General features: G+C 46.9%; 1 protein-coding gene across 1 annotated transcript in view; it reads left to right on the top strand.

The window, feature by feature from the left end:
* The window catches only part of LOC103124148 (Kinesin-like protein KIF28P), a 55,644-nt gene that overhangs the window by 24,017 nt on the left and 11,588 nt on the right, over window positions 1-20,039 (top strand). The window contains 10 exon segments of the mRNA XM_060192111.1: window positions 2,195-2,241; window positions 2,244-2,303; window positions 3,027-3,121; window positions 4,673-4,763; window positions 5,389-5,443; window positions 7,832-7,955; window positions 9,837-9,981; window positions 13,169-13,287; window positions 15,100-15,207; window positions 16,873-17,147. Of these exon segments, the coding sequence (XP_060048094.1) occupies window positions 2,195-2,241; window positions 2,244-2,303; window positions 3,027-3,121; window positions 4,673-4,763; window positions 5,389-5,443; window positions 7,832-7,955; window positions 9,837-9,981; window positions 13,169-13,287; window positions 15,100-15,207; window positions 16,873-17,147 (1,119 nt within the window).

Genomic DNA, 20,039 nt, shown 5'->3' with positions numbered 1-20,039 from the left:
GTCCCAGGTTCAATCCCCAGCACCACCATAAGCCAGAGCTGAGCAGTGCTCTGGTCTCTCTCCTCTCTCCTGTATCTCTCATTAAAATAAATTAATTAATTAAATAAAGAAAACCAGAAAAAAAATCTGTCAAGACTTTTCCATAAACCCAACAGGAATGGCCCTTCTCCTGCTGTCTCAGCAGACACAAGCAACAATAGTTCCAAGCATGAGGGGCTGGAGGGTTGTCCAACTAGCAGATGAAGATGAACATGTCAGGGGCAGTGCCTGAGGCTGGTGACCAGTCATCAGCTCCTTGGTTTTCCCTATGTGGATTCTTATCGCTCAACTGTACATGCTCAGTGGAGGTCATAGGCTCTTCCCCGCCATTGCTTCTCAACTTCTTTCCCTTCTGACTGACCTCCTGGCCCAGGAAACTAGCCCACCCAACCCTGGCAGGAGTGCATGGCCAAGTTGTGTTCCTGCTTTTCAGGCATTTGGAACTTGTTTTGAACCCAATTCCACTGAGCCTTTGAAGAAAGATGAGGGTAGAAAGATAGGGAGCTGCTAACTAAGGATAGAAACCTCTCTTACTCCTCAGCCACTGAGGAGCCACCACTGCAGTGCACCCCTCAGGGCTAGACAGGAACTTGGGGTTCCCAGGCCCTTGCTAGACGGGTACGTGAAACAAAGCCGTCCCTTAGCCTCAGTTTTTCACACGCTGAAGGAGAGGGGAACTGGTTCATAGAGCTGCAGTGAGGACCTTAGGAGGTTATGCATGAAACATTCCTGGCAAAGTTCTGCCCAGTGTGTGGGTTTCTGCTCAGAATCAGTATGTGCTGTGCCAGTGAGTCCTCACTCTTTCTGGTCTTTGTTCCTCTGTCAGGGAGGAAGCCCCTTGGGGGTTAGGGACATACCTGCTCCTTCTTCACTGCATGAAGCATTTTCTCCCAGCATCTGTGCCACCAGCTCAGCTCCTCAGTGATATCTAGAACATCTTGTTTGCACTCTGCTGATGCAAAGCTGTGGTTAGCGGCCTCTCTGGTGAGAGGTTGGTTATAAAGAGTAAAGAGAAAGTGGAGCCACAAGTTCTAGACTCTAGTGTCAAGTCTGCCCCAGCAATGTGACCCTGGTCAAGGCTCCTAATCCCTGTGTTCCCCAGTCTCTTTCGTGCGAGAAGAGGGGAGCCAGGAGGACAGCTTTAACAAATCATAGCACTGGATACCTGCTTCAGCTTGATTTCAGATAAAGAGCAAGGAACGTTTCAGCTGAAGTAGGTACCATGTAGTATTGAGGGGGGCATCCCATGTGTTCTCTGGTGATGCAGAATGGGGGTGAGAGAGGTAACCAGGGGCCAACCACATGGCAGACCAGTCACTGACAGCCTTGGGGGGGGCTGAATAATTGCAGCAGCAGAAGCTGCACCAACTGAAGAGAATCTCTCTTTCCATTTTTATTGGGGGAGTTAGTGATTTATAGTACAGTTGTTGACACATGGGTGCAATCTCTCATCTCCCCACTATAGGCATCTGCAAAACTCTCTCACCCCCAGTTTAGGTCCTTCTCCACGGTCATGCACCAAGACTCTCTCTACCCCCTCCAATTCCCTCTCTCCCCAGGTGCTTTTTGTAATAGCCAAAATGTGTAAGAGACTCTTAAATTAACCAATGCATCTCCATTGGCTTATCTTATTCACACCCCAGGACATATCAGGGACTGGGCTCTGGCTTCTGGGCCCTGGTTGAACCTTAGCTTATGTTTATCTGAACGGAAGTCACCAGTCCCTTCTGGTCTTTAATTTTTTTTTTTTTTTACTATTTAGTTTTATTTATTTACATATTGGATAAAGACAGAGAAAACAAGAGAGGAGGGGGGATAGAGAATGAAAGAGAAAGACAGACACCAGCTATACTGCTTTACCATTTGTGAAGCTTCCCCACTGCAGGTGGGGTCCTTGCGCATGGTAACATGTATACTCTATAGGGTGTACTGCTACCCAGCCCCCTTCTGGTCTTAATGGTCTAGGGCATCCTGATAGGGTGGGGTTTGGAGTCACCTGCCATGGAAGACCTTCCATTTTGACCCTTTGGGGTCAGGACCTTTGACAAATAAGGCCAACTGCCCAGGAACCCAGGGTCTGAGAGTGTGTTTATCTCTGTAAATGTGTCTCTTCAATTAACCACTGTTTATCTCTGGCTTTATCCAATATGTAAAGGGCCAAAAAGATCCAGAACAAAGTCGTAGTCAACACTTCAACACTGAAGACGAGTCCAGGGTGGAGAACAGCAAACTGCTACTGGGATATGGAAACTCGGGAATGACAGGTAAACTGAGTCAGGAGTCACTCCGAATCCCATCAAGCTGCAGAAAGTCTAAGAACAGGAAGTGTGTGGTGAGTGGGCGGGTGGGAGGGGAGTGGCTGGCAACAGTCTTCCATGGAGCCAGCGGGAGAGTCACCTGGTTAGAATCTCCGAGGAGGGAGTCGGGCTGTAGCGCAGCGGGTTAAGCGCAGGTGGCGCAAAGCACAAGGACCGGCATAAGGATCCCGGTTCGAACCCTGGCTCCCCACCTGCAGGGGAGTCGCTTCACAGCCGGTGAAGCAGGTCTGCAGGCGTCTATCTTTCTCTCCTCCTCTCTGTCTTCCCCTCCTCTCTCCATTTCTCTCTGTCCTATCCAACAACAACAACAATAATAACTACAACAATAAAAAACAACAAGGGCAACAAAAGGGAATAAATAAATAAAATAAATATAAAAAAAAAATTTTTTTAAAAAGAATCTCCGAGGAGCCCTACGGGCAAGGTGGGTAACCTTCATGGGCTTTGACAAGAACAGATTTTTTTGGTCATGTCCTAAAGGACAAACAAACAAACAAAAGAACCAAGGGTCAATGAAATAGCTCACTTGGGTAGTGCACTGCTTTGTACTCCTTAGGCCTCTGTGACACACACCTCTGGGGAGCAGTGTATCCCATGTTTTGACTGATGACAGAAACCCCCTGTGTCTCATCTTTGACACCCCAGCTTAAAATCTCTCCCTCCTTCTAGAACAGCTGGCCTGTCCCCAGGCAGATGTGGCCTGGGCCCACCAGCTGGAGTGGGCCCGGAGAGAATGGCAGCACCAGTACGTGGCCATTGCCCAGGTGAGCCCACAGGCAGGTGGGTAGTCGGGATGGTATCTCTTCAGTGAATGTGTGGCCGGTGCACCATGATGTACAATGCAATTGTTGGCAGAGTTATGGGGCAGACAGGTGGGGCAGGAGAAGGACATGAGTAGAGAGGCCTTGACAGCCATTGGTGAGTGTGGCAGGATGGGATTCAAGGCTGCTGACAGACTCTGAGGAGAATCTGAAGAATCTTCTTTATCTTCCTGGGCCTGGATGGGGTGCCCTGAGCCCTGGCATCGAACCTGGTGGTCACTGCTGACAATGGGCCACCAACAGGATATGATGGAATTTCATTTCCATCTCTGCTTTGATCAGTCACATTCCCAACATGATGTGACTCCCAAAGCTACCAGGATCTGGGAAAGAATCCAGGGTCCTGGGCCAGCCCTGAAAATCTAACACTGGTGGCAGACAGGGTTGATGGGAACCAAAAGGTGTGTTAAGGTGGGGTTGGGGGGGTGAGAATCAGTGGGACGCCAGGTCAATTTAATGTCTGAAGATTCCAGAAGAAGTGGACTGCATGAAGATATGGGGTTATGGGATGGGGCACTGGTGTATGCAGTTGAGAGCACATGCTTTCATGTGTAGGGATCCAGGTTCAAGGCCCCGGTCCCCACCTGCAGTGGGGGAGCTTCATGAGTGGTGAAGCAGTGCTGAAAGTGTTTCTCTTTCTCTCTCCTTCTCCTCTCAGTTTCTCTCCTATCAAATAAAAAAGAAAAAAAAGGAAAAAAATGGCTGCTAGGAGCAGTGGATTCATCATCCAGGCACCAAGGCCCAGTAATAACCCTGGTGGCAATAATAAAAATATATATAGAGAGAATTGTCTGTCTAGTAATTATTAGGTGATTAGAAGTAGCTGGATTTGAGATTCTTGGCTGTAAAATTCAAGTAGGACTAGGAGCACATGGAATCTGTATTTTGGGTGGAAGGAAAGTCTGGAAAGTCTCTTACCCTCTACTCTGTTAGAATGTCAAGACTCAAAGGTTTTCTTTGTGCCTGAGTGGTTTAGTCTATTTCTGCCTGACTAGCAATCCTGATAGGTGTAATACTGAGCCACGCTTGTACTAAAGACTGAATTGCCTGTAGGTAATCAGGGCAAGGTAAGTCCACATGCCACATCTGAATGCCAGCATCTGCTTATCAGTGCAGTATCCAGGAGGGCTGAGGGAGAACAGGAACAGGATGTAAGGTAGGTGGGTTAATGGAGATGTGGGGAAGGGTTATCCAGGTGGAACTTGACTAGGGAATCCGGATAGCTGGGGACACCTGGAGCCTGAGGAAAATATGGGGGGCTCAAGGGAGGCAGAGCAGAGCCGGAACTTGGCTGTGCCTTATGACCGTCCTGGCTACACGCCCTGCCACCAACCGGGTCCTTCAGCCCACAGAGCTTCCCTCCTGCTGCTCACTTCCCCTGCCCATTTGCAAAGATGCTGAGATTAGGGGTGTTGGTAAAGGAGCTGAGAAAGGAACATTTTCTCTGAGTGGACTGGCCCTATATGATGAGGGGTCTCCTTGTGTCTCCTGCAGGAGCAGCAGATGATAAAGACTTTCCCTCACCTCCTCAATGTCAATGAAGACCCACAGCTCACAGGGGTGCTCAAGTACTTCATCCAGGCTGGTACTCACCCCACTGACTTACTTGGTGCTGCTCATGCTTCTTGTCCCATAAGCTTGGGTGTGTGTGTGTGTGCGTGCGTGCGTGTGTGTGTGTGTGTGTGCGTGCGCGTGTGCGTGTGTAGGGGCTGAGTGCATAATTTTCCATGCCAGCATCTTCAAATGTTTAGTAGTGAACACCACTCCCACCATTTCCATACTGATGGAATATTCCAGTGGGAAATTTCTTCATGACTAGAGAAGAAATGACTCTTGCCAAACATCAGCCCTGTGGACTCTTTTTTTAAAAAAAATATTTATTCCCTTTTGTTGCCCTTGTTGTTTTATTGTTGTAGTCATTATTATTATTGATGTCATCATTGTTTCTGGATAGGATAAAGAGAAATGGAGAGAAGAGGAGAAGACAGAGAGGGGAAGAGAAAGATAGACACCTGCAGACCTGTTTCACTACTTGTGAAGCGACTCCCCTGCAGGTGGGGAGCCAGAGGCTCAACTGGGATCCTTACACCAATCCTTGTGCTTTGCATCACTGTGCTTAACCTGCTGCGCTACCGCCCAACTCCCCAGCCCTGTGGACTCTTTATGGTCAAATCCTGAACAGCAAGTTATTCTACTTAATTCCTTTTCAGGCTCATCCGATGTTGGTCAGGCTGCTTTCAATGCCATCATACTTCAAGGTTTAGGGTAAGTTTACAAGAACCACCTATGTCCAGCTCTAAAGAGTTGGTGTGTCCAGTAGAATGCACAAGTCACTATGCATAAGGACCAGAGTGCAAGACCCCAGTTCCCACCTATAGGAAGGAAGCATCACATGTGGTGACAGAGCTGTAGGTGTCTCTCTCCTTCTCTCTCCTGTCCTGTTTCTCATTGTCTCTGTTAGAATAAAGGGGGAAATTATGGCCACTCAATCCAAGGAGGGTCTCAAAATTCATCTAGTCTTCATCAGGCCAGGGCACAAGTCCTGCAAAACAACCAATAAAAAGAAATTACCAGGAAGCCACATGGTGGCTCACTCAGTAGAGCTCACATGTTACCACACACAAAAACCTGGGTTCAAGTTCCAGATCCTCACTTGCAGGGGGTGGACTTCATGCTGCTGGTCACTTCCTCCATCCACTCCCTATCATATCATCTCTATCTCTGTCTCTCACCCTTTATAAAAAAAAAGTTGGGGAGTCTGGTGGTAGCGCAACGGCTTAAGCGCACGTAGTGCAAAGCGCAAGGACTAGCTTAAGGATCCCGGTTCAAGCCCCCGGCTCCCCACCTGTAGGGGAGTCACTTCACAAGCGGTGAAGCAGGTCTGCAGGGGTCTATCTTTCTCTCCCCTTGTCTGTCTTCCCCATCTCTCTCCATTTCTCTCTGTCCTATCCAACAACAACGACATTAACAACAATAATAACTACAACAAAAAGTGACCAGGATTCATGCAGGCACTGGGCCCCAGAAATAATCCTGGTGACTAAGAAAAAAAAATTATCAGACCATCAGAAATCCACATAGTGTGTGTGGAAGCAACCTCTGTAAAGGGTTTTCACTCTCTCACTAAAGTCCCTTTTGCTGGGTGGGGCTAAATAGCATATGGTTATGCAAAGAGACTCTCTTGCCTGAGGTTCCAAAGTCCCAGGTTCAATCCTCCACTCCACCACAAACCAGAACTAAGCAGCTTGGGGCAGGGGAGGGTAAAGTCCCTTTTGCTGTTCTCCTTTGTTTCCTGAACTTTGATATTGGGAGCAAATCACTAGACTCTGGATGATAAACCTTCACAAGTAGATAGTAGATAGAAGGTGAGCTGGCCTAGAAATGTAGCATTAGACAGGACGCTGCAGGTAGCCGTTGTCTTCCATGGCCCAGCTATCAAGAGTGAAAGCAGCCTTAGATCTCTGTACTCAGAACCCTCCCCCACTGGGAAGCCCTCAAATCCCCTACAGGAGCCTCTGTGCAACCCACTGGGTGCTTTCACAAACCCAGATCCCCCAGCCTGTCTCCCCACCTCTGAGGCCTCTCTCACAGGGAGGCTGTTCCTCTAGTGCTCTCCATCTTCCTTCCATGGGCCCTGACGGCACAGATGCCAACCCAGAGATTTGATCAGCTCTTAGAGAAAGGCCTCACTGACCAGCTTCCTTGGTGTTTCTCAGCTGTCCAAAATCAAAGCACACAAAGTTGCAGCAAAGTGGGGAGTGGGGGTGGGTGGAAGGAGGGTAGAGCTGACTGAGGGGCCAGTGGGCACTGCTTTACCCCACACCACCAGCTCCTGATTCTTCCTGGGGAGTCCCCTCCATTCCTTTCTGTACTATTCTCTGTGGAGACCCTTAGTTCAACACACAGGCCGGACAATAGCTGAACCCCTGATGAACTGAGACTAAAACCTTTTCCACAGAACTCCTGGGCCTCTTGCAAACAAGGAACCTGGGAGCACATGTGTCTCAGCACCCAGAACATGTCACGACAGATAACCAAGTAGTCCAGGAACATTTTAGAACAGGTTAGATCAGTCATTCATGACACACAGATATGTGTCTCAACATCCAAAACATGCCACGACAGACAACCAGGGAGTCTAAGAACATTCTAGAACAGGTCAGTCATTCCTAGAACACATATGTCATCTAGGGCCCAGCCAACGTGACACCCCTAACATTCAACCCCCAATTGTGTAACATATAAAATCTACTTTTTTATTATAATGATTCAATTTCTCTGTGAAAGATTCATGATTAAGTCTCCTTCCCAAATGTTTCCTCTGAGACATCTTTGGCTCTTGTTTCCTGCTGGCCTGTGAATTCCTGAGGATGCTAGCTATGACCCTTGCGTCTTCTGGCTCCTGGCTGCTCTCGACATCCAGCAGGTGTTAGATCTGTTCAGAGAAGGATGTCTTTGTGGGTGTCCCCTCTCCACTGTCATCACTTCTCCCTCCCCACCTGCTGTGGACCACACGCAAGAGCCCTGCAAACTCTTCGCTCCCCACTTCGCAGCTGCCAATGTTTCTTATTTGAGCAAAGGTGACAGGACAACCTCACCTGTTATGAAAACTGCTACTGATTTGTTCACTCAGACAACCTCTTGACTTCTTAGCATTTCAGATAAACATGCCTCCTTCACAAACGCAGAGGGCAAAGTGACAGTCATACCACATGGCAGATGCAAGGTTGTCGTGAACGGGGTCCCTGTCACCACCAAGACAAAACTGCGGCATTTGGTAAACTTTCTATCCAGATGGCTAGAGGGAGCTGGAGTGAGGGCGGGATAGGGATGGTCACCAGCTGCCTGTGTCCCCTCTGCAGTGGGGCCAGTGACATGGACCCAGATGGGACAGCTACCTCATTGTGTGTGTTCTTGGGCCAGTCATGTACTTTTCTGGAGCTCACCTAGAAGACCAAGAGGGATGAGGTAGATGAACGCCAAGATTTCTTTTCCAGACCTCACATTCTGTGACGTTTCAGATTTACTTATTTAATTTTGCTGCCAGGGTTATCGTTAGGACTCTGTGCCTGCAGAATTCCACTGTGAAAGAAAGGAAGAAAGAAAGAAAGAGAGAAAGAAAGAAAGAAAGAAAGAAAGAAAGAAAGAAAGAAAAGGAGAGAGACAAACAGAGAGTAGAGACACCACACCATGAAGCTTCCCCATTGGGTGGTGCTTCCTTGTGGTGGTTGGAACCTTAAACCTAGACCTTCATGAGTGACAAAGTGTGTACTCTACTGAGTGACCATCTCCTGCGCCCTGGGATTTCAGACTATTTTTTTTAAAGCCTGCCATGAAGAGGGATTGAGCAGTATCTTACAAACCCTCAGGTCCTTTCCCTTCCCTACACCAGCTTAACCCAGGTCGCCAGCATCCTGGGAGCTCCTTACTGCCTCCCAGTAGGCCAATCCCCTCTTCAAAGACCCTTTTATTGTTTGACTGATTGAACCTAAAAGTCATTATTAGTGGGAGTCAGGTGGTAGTGCAGCAGGTTAAGCACAGGTGGCGCAAAGCAAGGACCAGCATAAGGATCCCGGTTCAAGCCCCCAGCTCCCCACCTGCAGGGGAGTCGCTTCACAAGAGGTGAAGCAGGTCTGCAGGTGTCTATCTTTCTTTTCCCCTCTCTGTCTTCCTCTCCTCTCTCCATTTCTCTCTCCATTTCCTATCCAACAACAATTACATCAATAATAACTACAACAATAAAACAGCAAGGTCAGCAAAAGGGAATAAATAAATTAATTTAAAAATATTATTAGTGATTTAACAGTGGCTTACAAAATCATAAGATTCCAGGGGTACAGTTTTACACTTGTACATGACTGTGTGCAAGTACTGAACCCACCACCACAGTCATGTGCACCACCATCTCCTCACCCCACCCTTCCCCCCATCCTTCCTCTATCTCCCCAAAAACCACCAGAGTTCTCCCAAAGTCTAAGAGAAACTTTGGTGTGGACAGGTGGTGGCTCATCTGGTTGAGCACACACATTACCATGCACAAGGACTTGGGTTCAAGCCCCTGGTCCCCACCTGAAGGGAGGAAGCTTTATGAGTGGTTAAATAGTCCTACAAGTACCTATCTCTGTCTCCCTCTCTCCTCAATTTTTCTTTCTTCTATCAAAATGAAAGGAAAGAAGAAAGAAAGAGAGAGAGAGAGAGAGAGAGGAAGGGAGGGAGGAAAGAAGGAAAGAAGAAAGAGGATACCAGGGTCAGTGGGTTTGTCATGCAGGTACCAAGCTCCAGCAAAAACCCTTGTGACAATAAAAAAATAAATAAAAATTTAGGGGTAGTGTAGTGGTGCACTTGGTTGAGAACATCTGTTGCTATGCACAAAGATGAAGGTTCAAGCCCCTGGTCCCCACTTATGGTGAAGCTCCATGAGTGCTGAAGCAAGTGCTGCAGGTGTCTCCCTTTCCTTCTTGATCTCCCCCTTCCATCTCAGTTTCTCTCAGTCTCTGTCCAGTAAATAAATAAGCAAATATTAAAAAATAAAACAAAATAAAAAAATTTGAAAGATAGAATCTAGTTGTTAATTTTTTTTAGCAAGTTCAATAGTCTTAATTATCTATATTCCACATATGAGTGAAACCATCTAGTACTTGTCTTTTGCTCTCCCCAGGACCGAATCATTTTGGGGTCCAACAGTGCGTACCTCTACATCGGGTTTCCTCTGGAGCGAGGCAGTGAAGACGTGAGCAAGTTTGACTACGACTTCTTCCAGCAGGAGCGGGCAGCCGCAGAGGGTGTGAGTGTGGACAAGCTTGGTGAGTGGCCCCAGACCCAACTCTGTCATTTTCCCTGTGCTGATCTGAAAGTGACCGCTTTTGCTACATGTATTCCTGCCTTCCTGAAGAAAATAATTCTTTCTTTTAACCTTTTTAAAAAATATTTATTTCCTTTTGTTGCCCTTGTTTTTATTGTTGTAGTTACTATTGTTGTCATTGTTGGATAGGACAGTGAGAAATGGAGAGAGGAGGGAAGACAGAGAGGGGGAGAGAAAGACAGACACCTGCAGACCTGCTTCACCACTTGTGAAGCGACTCCCCTGCAGGTGGGGAGCCGGGGGCTCGAACCAGCATCCTTCCAGCGGTCCTTGCGCTTTGCGCCACGTGCGCTTAACCCAAGAAAATAATTCTTTTAAAGGCTCGGTGGTGGGGGGCCAGGTGGTGATGCACCTGGTTGAGCACACGTTACAATGCACAAGGACCTGGGTTCCAGCCCCCAGTCCCCACCATCAGGGGGAAAGCCTTGAGAGTGGTGAACCAGTGCTGCAGGTGTCTCTCTCTGTCTCTCTCCCTCTCTACCTCCCCCTACTTTTTTGATTTCTGGAGGTCTCTATCCAATAAATAAAGGTAATAAGAAAGGAAGGAAGAAAGGAAAGGAAAGAAAGAGAGGAGAGACAAAGAACTTCTTAAAAAAAAAAGGTAGGGAAGTCAGAGGATAGCACAGTGGGTTAAGCGCATGCGGTGCCAAGTGCAAGAACCAGCGTAAGGATCCCGGTTGAAGCCCCGGCTTCCCACCTGCAGGGGAGTCGCTTCACAAGTGGTGAAGCAGGTCTGCAGGTGTCTATCTTTCTCTCCCCCTCTCTGTCTTCCCCTCCTCTCTCCATTTCTCTCTGTCCTATCCAACAATGACATCAATAACAACAACAATAGTAACTACAACAATAAAACAAGGGCAACAAAAGGGAATAAATACATAGATAAATAAATATTTTTTTAAAAAAAGGCTTGGTGATGGCTTCAGTAGAGTGCATGGTGTCACCTTATGTGAAGATCTGGGTTCAAGCCTCTGGTTCTCTGCAGGGGGAGAAGCTTCCTAAGCAGCGGAGCAGTGCTACAGGTGTCTCTCTCCATCCCTCTCTCTCTCCCCCCTACTTTTGTCTCTGTTATAATAGAAAGAAAAAAGGGGGGGGAATGACTACAGAAAGTGGTGGAGCTGTGCAGGCACAAAGTCTCAGCAATAACTCTGGTGACAAAAATTTCAAGAATCTTTTGTCATGTCAGATCACCGTGTTTAGTAAGTTGAAATATGCACATTAAGAGTAACGTGTCTGGGGGTTGGGCGGTGGTGCAGCGGGTTAAGCACATGTGGCGCAAAGCGCAAGGACCAGCGTAAGGGTCCCGGTTCGAGCCCCCGGCCCCCCACCTGCAGGGGGGTCGCTTCACAGGCGGTGGAGCAGATCTGCAGGTGTCTCTTTTTCTCTCCCCCACTCTGTCTTCCCCTCCTCTCTCCATTTCTCTCTGTCCTATCCAACAACGAATAGCGTCAACAAGGGCAATAATAATAACCACAACGAGGCTACAACAACAAGGGCAACAAAGGGGGGAAAATGGCCTCCAGGAGCGGTGGATTCGTGGTGCAGGCACCTAGCCCAGCAATAACCCTGGAGGGAAAAAAAAACAAAAAACAAAAACAAAAAAAAAGAGTAATGTGTCAGAGAGTTGTTTGATTCCTTAAACCATTTCCTGCATGAATGGAGGCACAAATGGCTCAAGGGTTGGGTGGTGGACACACACACACACACACACACACACACACACACACATCACCATGTGCTAGGACCTATATCCCCACCTTCATGGGGGAGGCTTCACTAGCGGTGGAGCAGTGCTGTAGGTATCTCTCCCTCACTCTGTCTCTCTCCTCTTTGTCTTCCAGACTCTATCATAAATAAATAAATATCGGGAGCCGGGCAGTGGTGCTGCGGGTTAAGCGCACATGGCGTGAAGCTCAAGGACCAGCATAAGGATCCAGGTTCGCCCCCAGCTCCCCACCTGCAGGGTCGCTTCACAGACGGTGAAGCAGGTCTGCAGGTGTCTGTCTTTCTCTCCCCCTCTCTGTCTTCCCCTCCTCTCTCCATTTCTCTCTGCCCTAGCCAACAACAACATCAATAACAACAACAACAATAACAACAACGATGATAAATAACAAGGGCAACAAAAGAGAAAAAAATTAATAAAAATTAAAAAATAAATAAATATCTTTTAAAATATCTTGATAAAGTAAAAATTATTTGAAAGAGTAGAGAAAACTAGAAGGAAGAAATGGGATTGCAGAGTCAGACAAAGTTAATGAGTGGGCCTCAAGAGTAGTAATCTTCTACCGGATAAAAAAGCATCTTTTTAAAAAATATTTATTTTATTTATTTATTCCCTTTTGTTGCCCTTGTTGTTTTATTGTTGTAGTTATTATTGTTGTTGTCGTTGTTGGATAGGACAGAGAGAAATGGAGAGAGGAGGGGAAGACAGAGAGGAGGAGAGAGAGATAGACACCTGCAGACCTGCTTCACTGCCTGTGAAGCGACTCCTCTGCAGGTGGGGAGCCGGGGACTCGAACCGGGATCCTTATGCCGGTCCTTGTGCTTTGCGCCACCTGCGCTTAACCCGCTGCGCTACAGCCTGACTCCCAAAAAAAAAAAGCATCTTAATCTGCCAGTCTTCTACGAGTTAGCAGCTAGTGGAGTGGAGCTCCTGCTCACTACTGAGTAGTAAGTGCACAACAGCACCTTCCTTAGGGACTCAGAAAAGACTTGCGAGGGGTTGTACCATTAGAAGGAACATGAATTTCTCCACCTGATTGCCATGCTTTGGTTGGTGTGTGTTTGTGTGAGAGAGAGAGATGACATCTCTCCCTTTGCATGCAAACTTTTTTCTTCTGTTGAATGTAACTAAGAAATAACTAAGTAGATGAAGGGGCTCATTTGAGCTCATAAATCTTGGTAGTGCCCCAGAGCTGGTGACTGATTTTTGCTTCCATTCTGTTTCTTCCTTCCTTCCTTCCTCCTTCCTTCCTTCCTTCCTTCCTTCCTTCCTTCCCTTTCTTTCTTCCTCCCTTCTTTCCTTCCTTCCTTCCTTCCTTCCTTCCTCCTTCCTCCTTCCCTCCCTCCCTCTCTCTCTTTTTCTTTCTTTCTTTCTTTCTCCTTCCTTCCTTTTTTTTTTTTTTTCCTAGGTGCTGGGAACAAAGGAGATGGGACTGCAGACCCCAGTGTTCTGGCTGTGTTCCAGGACTATGTCAAACTGATGCCATTGGTTGCAGAAGCCAATCAAATGAGTGAAGAACTGGAGAAGGTAAAAGCTGGGAAACAGTATACTACTGAGCCTATGAAAAACCTCAGAGAATGTGCTAAGCACATCCCTTCCCGTCCACTGCCCCAAACCAGCTTCATGGCAGAGATGAAGACACTGAGGGGCAGAGAGGTGAGGTTCTCTGCCCAAAACACCACGGTGAGCTACTGTCTCCCTCTCGGTCACACTCAGCCCTTCCTAGTTCCAGCCCCTAATGCCATCCTTTCACCTCTAGTCCAACAAGGCTGAGTGTCCAACAAGACAACCCCCCCAATGCACGCGCGTACACACACACACACACACACACACACACACACACACACACACACACGACCCTCCCCTTATCCCAGTTTGTCCTCTAGAAGGCACTTCCTGCATCCCAACATCTCAGTGGCTTCTGTACCATCAAGGGTTGGGGTTGGCTTCCTCAAGACACAGGGTCCCCCAGTCATCAGGGATCTTGTAGGAGACTTGGTCACTGTGCTAAGTACTACATCTTCACGTTCCAGGATACTGTTAAGAAGTCCTGCTGTTTACTCCGGAGGCTCAGGTTTGCGTCCCAGCCCATGCACAACAAAGTTGTTTTAGAGGGGTGCTTTAGGTCCTAGAGCAGGATGGTGGAGGAGGACCTAGGCAGGGGGTTAATGTGTTATGTAGAAAACTGATAAATGTTACACATATACCTATTACTGTATTTACTATTGACTGTAAACCATTAATCTCCCCAATTAAAATAATAATTATGGGAGTTGGGCGGTAGTGCAGCTGGTTAAGGGCACGTGGTGCAAAGCGCAAGGACCGGCGTAAGGATCCCGGTTTGAGCCCCTGGCTCCCCACCTGCAGGGGAGTCGCTTCACAGGCAGTGAAGTAGGGCTGCAGGTGTCTATCTTTCTCTCCCCCTCTCTGTCTTCCCCTCCTCTCTCCATTTTTCTCTGTCCTATCCAACAATGACGACATCAATAATAACAACAACTACAACAATAAAACAAAAAGGGCAACAAAAGGGCATAAATAAATAAATAAATATTAAAAAAAATAATAAAGAAATCCTCCTGTGTTATCATCTCTCTTGGTGGAAATACCAAGAAGCAAGAGTTGGATTTATTTATTTATATTTCTGGGGCTTGGTTCCTGCAATGTAGATTCTACTGCTCTTAGCAGCCATTTTCCTCTTTATTCTTTTTTATTTTTTTTTTGCCTCCAGGGTTATCACTGGGGCTCAGTACCTGCACTATGAATCCTCTGCTCCGGGAGGCCATTCTTCTTTCCAATTTTGTTACCTTTATTATTATTATTATTGTTGGATAGGACAGAGAGAAATGGAGAAAAGAGGGGAAGACAGAGGGGAACAGAAAGACAGACACCTGCAGACCTGCTTCACTGCTTGTGAAGTGACCCCCCTGCGGTGGGGAGCCGGGGGCTCGAACCAGGATCCTTAAACCAGTCCTTGTGCTTTGCAGCATGTGAGCTTAACCCGCTGCACTAGGCCCCTCCTTTTTTCTTTTTCTTTATTTTTTAAAATATTTTATTTATTAATGAGGAAGATAGGAAGAGAAAAAGAGAGAGAACCAGACATCACCCTGGTACATGTGTTGCCGGGGAATTGAACTCAGGACCTCTCATTTGAGAGTCCATTGCTTTATTCGCTGCATCATCTCCTGGAACACAGATCATATCTTTTAGAAGGTCTGAGTTTGGAGAGAAGGAAAAAAGAAATTCAAGAAAAACAAAAAAAAAAGAAAGAAAAAAAGAAGTGTGTAGGTGCTATAGGCTAATGGATACAGAATGACTTCCTGAGTTCTATTTCCCTTACAGAGACTTAAAATGGAATTGAAAGTGAAGAACTTAGCATCATCAGATTCCAGGGGCTATGACCTACAGAAAGAGATCATGGTGAAGGTGACTAACCAAAGGACTCACAAGGTGAGGCTGCTCCTCTGGGTGAGTGAGAGTGTGTGCATGCACGTGAGACTGGCCTGCCATTGTGAAGCAATGAGAAAAGCCTTCACCAAGCTCTCTGACTGGCTCCTGTGCTGACTGCCTGCTTACTGGGTGGGAGCACACAGATTTACCATCTTACAGTTCTTTCATTAAATATTTTATTTATTTATTTTTGGATAGAGACAGAAACTGAGAAAGAAGGATGAAGCTGGGTAGTGGCACACTTGGTTGAGGGCACATGTCACAATGCGCAAGGACCCAGGTTCGAGCCCCCAGTCCCCACCTGTGGGGGGAGGGCTTTGTGAATGGTGAAGCAGGGCTGCAGGTGTCTCTCTGTCTCTTTCCCTTCTCTGTCACCCCCTTCTCTCTTGATTTCTGGCTGTCTGTATCCAATAAATAAAGATAATATAAAATAAATCACAAAAAACCCTTTTTAAAAAAGATTTTATTTATTTATTAATGAGAAAGATAGGTGGAGGGAGAAAGAACCAGGCATCATTCTGGAACATGTACTGCTGGGGATTGAACTCTGGACCTTATGCTTGAGAGGCCAATGCTTTATCTATTGTGCCGCCTCCTGGACCACAAAAAAAAAAAAAAAAAAGAAACCTAAAAAAAAAAAAGGAAGGGGAGGTGAGATGGACAAAAGAGAGAGAAAGAAAGAGAGAGGGGGAGAGAGAGAAGAGAGACTTGCAGCACTCCTTCACTGTGAAGCTAAGCTTCCCACCCTGCCGATGGGGACCAGGGGCTCGTGCCCGGGTTCTTGGGCTCTAACAAGTGTAACGTGTGCTCAGCTGGTTGTGCCACCACCTGGCCCCATCATCTTACACTTCTGTAGCTTCAATAACAATCTCACTGGGCTAAGAACAAGCTATCAGCAGGGCTGCTTTGCTCTCTGTAGCCCCCAAAAGAACATGTTTATTTGTTTCCTCCAGCTCCCAGCAGCAGCTAGCGCTCCTTGGCTCATGACCATCTCCCTTTGTTTCTCTGCCAGCCAAGCTTCGGACACCATCTCTCTTTCTCTGATCCTCTGTACTGTCTCTCTCTTCTATTTCTAAAATCCATGTGACTCACTGGGTCCACCTGAATAATCCAAGCTAATCTTCCTCCTTTAACATCAGCTGGTAAACCTATTTTCCTCTTGCCATGAAAGATAATATACTCATAAATTCTTTTGACCACAACACTAGATATCTCTGAGGGTCAAAATCCTCCAAACCTTGGACTGTATGCCTCCAACATCATCTTTTCCTGTAAAGAAATGTCTCTTTGATAATCTCATCTAAGTCATTTTCTGGGCTTTGACCACAGAAGCAATGCTGAAAAGACTAGGTCCAAGAATGAATAGGTGGTCAAGAAAGATCTCACCATGGGGAGAATACAGGTCCATGAAAAATGATGAATGAAATAGTGGGGGTTGTATTGCTAAATGGGAGTCTGGGGAAAAGAAAAAAAAAAAAAAAAAAAAGAAAGATCTCACCAGAATCAAGTTTGAGAAAAACATGAGATCACACTCTTGAGTAACCCCCCAAACAAAAAAAACAAACAAACACAGCCCATCAGAACAATGCTGACAGGAAACACAGAAGTGAATTGTTATAACCACAGATAAAATCAAAGATGGATGACCTACCCTTGTGCTTCTAGGTGTGGATGTGTTCCAAAGCCAAGTTCATTAACAGGAAGTTCCTAATGGAGGAACTCTACCAGCGCTTTCTAGATGGAGAAGACAGCCATGTAGCTCAGGAGGAGGACCCTTTCTGGGACCCTGTGGAGGTCATCCACTTGGGCTCCGCTCACATCTGGCTCCAGTCACTTGCCTACTGCATGAAGCTGGAGGAGCAGGTGGAGTTTCTCAACTGTGACGGGCAGGATGAGGCCATGTTACATATCCACATAACACCCTGCTCCCCGACAGGACGGTGGGTATCTATCTCCTTCTTCCCCTATTCACTTCCGGAAACTCACAGCTGGCCTCATTTCTTCCAGATGAGTGGCCCACTTAGTACCTTAGAGGTCATTTGTGACACAAGTGAATGAGTTTAGTCATTCAGGACTTGGTATCAGCGAATCTGATCTCTACCATGGTGGCCAAGTCAGTGGGTCTGGAATTTTTGTTTGCTTGTTTGTTTTATTGGGGATTAATGGTTTACAATACAGTTGTTGACACATGGATACAGTGTCGTATTTCCCCGTGATAGGTGTCTATAAGATACTCTCATCCCCAACTTAGGTCCTTTCCCACTATCATGCACCAAGGGTGCCTCCTTCCCCAGGGTTCTTTGTTTTGGTGCAATACACCAAGCCCAGTTCAGATCCCTATGCCCAGCACATCCAAGCAGCCCAGCACTGCTCAAGGGCCAAAGGAATAAGGAGAACATACAGCAGAGGCAGGAGGAAAAGGAAGAGAAGGAGGAAGAGGAGGAGGAGGAGGGGGGGGGGAGCCTTTAGACAAGAAGTAGGAGACCAGAGCTGACCCCTAAGAGAAGACTTTCTGGCCACCCTGTTACAGGGCCTCTGTTGTACCTTCGAGGCCTGTTTTCTGCCGCAGTGCTGCAGATCCATATTTGGAGAGTGTTAGCTCACCGTTTTGAGTGTCTCTGACACCAGCTCTGCCCAGGCTGCAGGCCCCTCCCTTCTGATGAAGCCCAGGAGCAGAAAGTTGTTTCCAGCCCTCCTCCTTCCACCTCTGTTCTTAACCTCAGACTATGTTCTGGTAACTGTGTCATTTTTGTTTTCAAGCTAGAGCCTGAGGTAACTCCTTCTCTGGCTCATTCTCTGATGTTGGCTGGCTCATCTGTGCATTCAGACTTTTTTTTTTTTTTATTTAAGAAAGGATTAATTAACAAAACCATAGGGTAGGAGGGGTACAACTCCACACAATTCCCACCGCCCAATCTCCATATCCCACCCCCTCCCCCGATAGCTTTCCCATTCTCTATCCCTCTGGGAGCATGGACCCAGGGTCATTGTGGGTTGCAGAAGGTAGAAGGTCTGGCTTCTGTAATTGCTTCCCCGCTGAACGTGGGCATTGACTGGTCAGTCCATACTCCCCAGACTTTTTTTTTTTTTTGTAATTTTATTTATTTATCTTCCCTTTTGTTGCCCTTGTTGTCTTTTTTGTTGTTGTTGTTGTTGTAGTTGATGTCGTCGTTGTTGGATAGGACAGAGAGAAATGGAGAGAGGAGGGGAAGACAGAGAGGAGGAGAGAAAGACAGATACCTGCAGATCTGCTTCACCGCCTGTGAAGCGACTCCCCTGCAGGTGGGGAGCCGGGGGCTCGAACTGGGATCCTCATGCTGGTCCTTGCGCTTAGCGCCACCTGTGCTTAACCGCTGCGCCACCGCCCGGCTCCCACTTTTTTTTTTTTTTAATTGCTATCAGGGTTATTGCTGCGGCTTGGTGCTAACATTATGAATCCACCACTCCTGTTGGCCATTCCTCTCCCCATCACTTTTTTCCCCTTTCCTTTCTTTTTTAGTAGATAGGACAGAGAGAAATTGAGGAGAGAGAAGGATAGACACCTGCAGACCTGCTTCATTGCTCATGAAGCCCCCCCCCCAGTGGAGAGCAGGGGCTCAAACCTGCATCACTGCACATGGTGATAAGTGTAGTTAACTGAGACCACCACTTCCCAGCCCTCTCGGACTTTTTTTTTTTTTTTTTTAACAGAGACAGAGAAAGCAAACAAGCAGAATGAGACCATAGCACAAAGATGGTGTGTACAGGGCTTGAACCTTGAATGTGGCAGAACAGCACACTGTTTAAGTGAGCTATTCCGCCCACCCAGGCTTTATCTGTTCCTTTACTCTTACTCTACTCTGAGGGGAGTTTACATCATTTTAATAAAAGTGCCCCAGCAATTTCAAACAAAGACAGAGTTCTGTGTCTGTGCAATGACTCTACCATTACTGGCAGCCATGCTGTCCTTGTCTTTTTTCTTTCTTATTTTACGATAGAGAAAGAGAGAGGAGAGAGAGGGAGAGAAAAAGGCACACCTACAGCACTGCTCCACCATTTGTGAAGCTTCCCTCTTACAGATGGGGACCAGGGGAACCAGGGTCTTCAGGCAAGGTGATGTGGGTGCTCTACCAGGTGTGTCACCACTCAGTCCCCTCTTCTGGCCTTTTGAAGAGGAAACAGGCTCAAGGAGTGAGCAAGAACGCCTCAAGTTCCTATGACCAAGTTCCTATGAGAGACCAAGCAGTCTCACTGTCTCTATTGACAACCCAGGCAACTTCCTGGTCATCTGACTACTGGGGCTTCTGGGCTATTTGACAGCTGCATTTCCCATGGAATTCACACAGTGGCATTCTAGCTTGAGTTTTAGACTTCGTGAGCATGAATGATTTGAAACCCCCTTGTTGGGAAACTGTTCTAGCCAGTTTCTCAACTTATAAGCTGGGGGTTGACTCTGAACTCTGAAGAACTCACCAAGGAAAATGCTATCCTGAGGCCAGGAGGTGGTACCTGGTTTAGTGCACATGTTACCGTGCACAAGAACCAGGGTTCAAGCCCCCTGTCCCCACCTACAGGGGGAAAGCTTCACAAGTGGTAAAGTAACTCTGCAGCTGTCTCTCCATCTCTCACCCTATCTCCCCCTTCCTCTCAATTTCTGCCTGTCTCCATTAAATAAATAAAGATAATAAAGGAAGGAATTTAAAAAATCAAAATTCACAAAGACTTTTAAAAAAAGGAGAAGAGAAGGAGAAAAAGGAAGGAAAATGACATCCTTAGTAAAACATTAGTCCCCAATAAAAAAAATAGTAACAAAAGAAAAAAAATGACATCCTGAGGGGCTGCTTCTGGCAACC

Source organism: Erinaceus europaeus, chromosome 6 (genome assembly GCF_950295315.1).
Source record: "Erinaceus europaeus chromosome 6, mEriEur2.1, whole genome shotgun sequence".
NCBI classification, from domain to species: domain Eukaryota; kingdom Metazoa; phylum Chordata; class Mammalia; order Eulipotyphla; family Erinaceidae; genus Erinaceus; species Erinaceus europaeus.
This window is presented reverse-complemented; position numbering and strand designations above follow the sequence as displayed.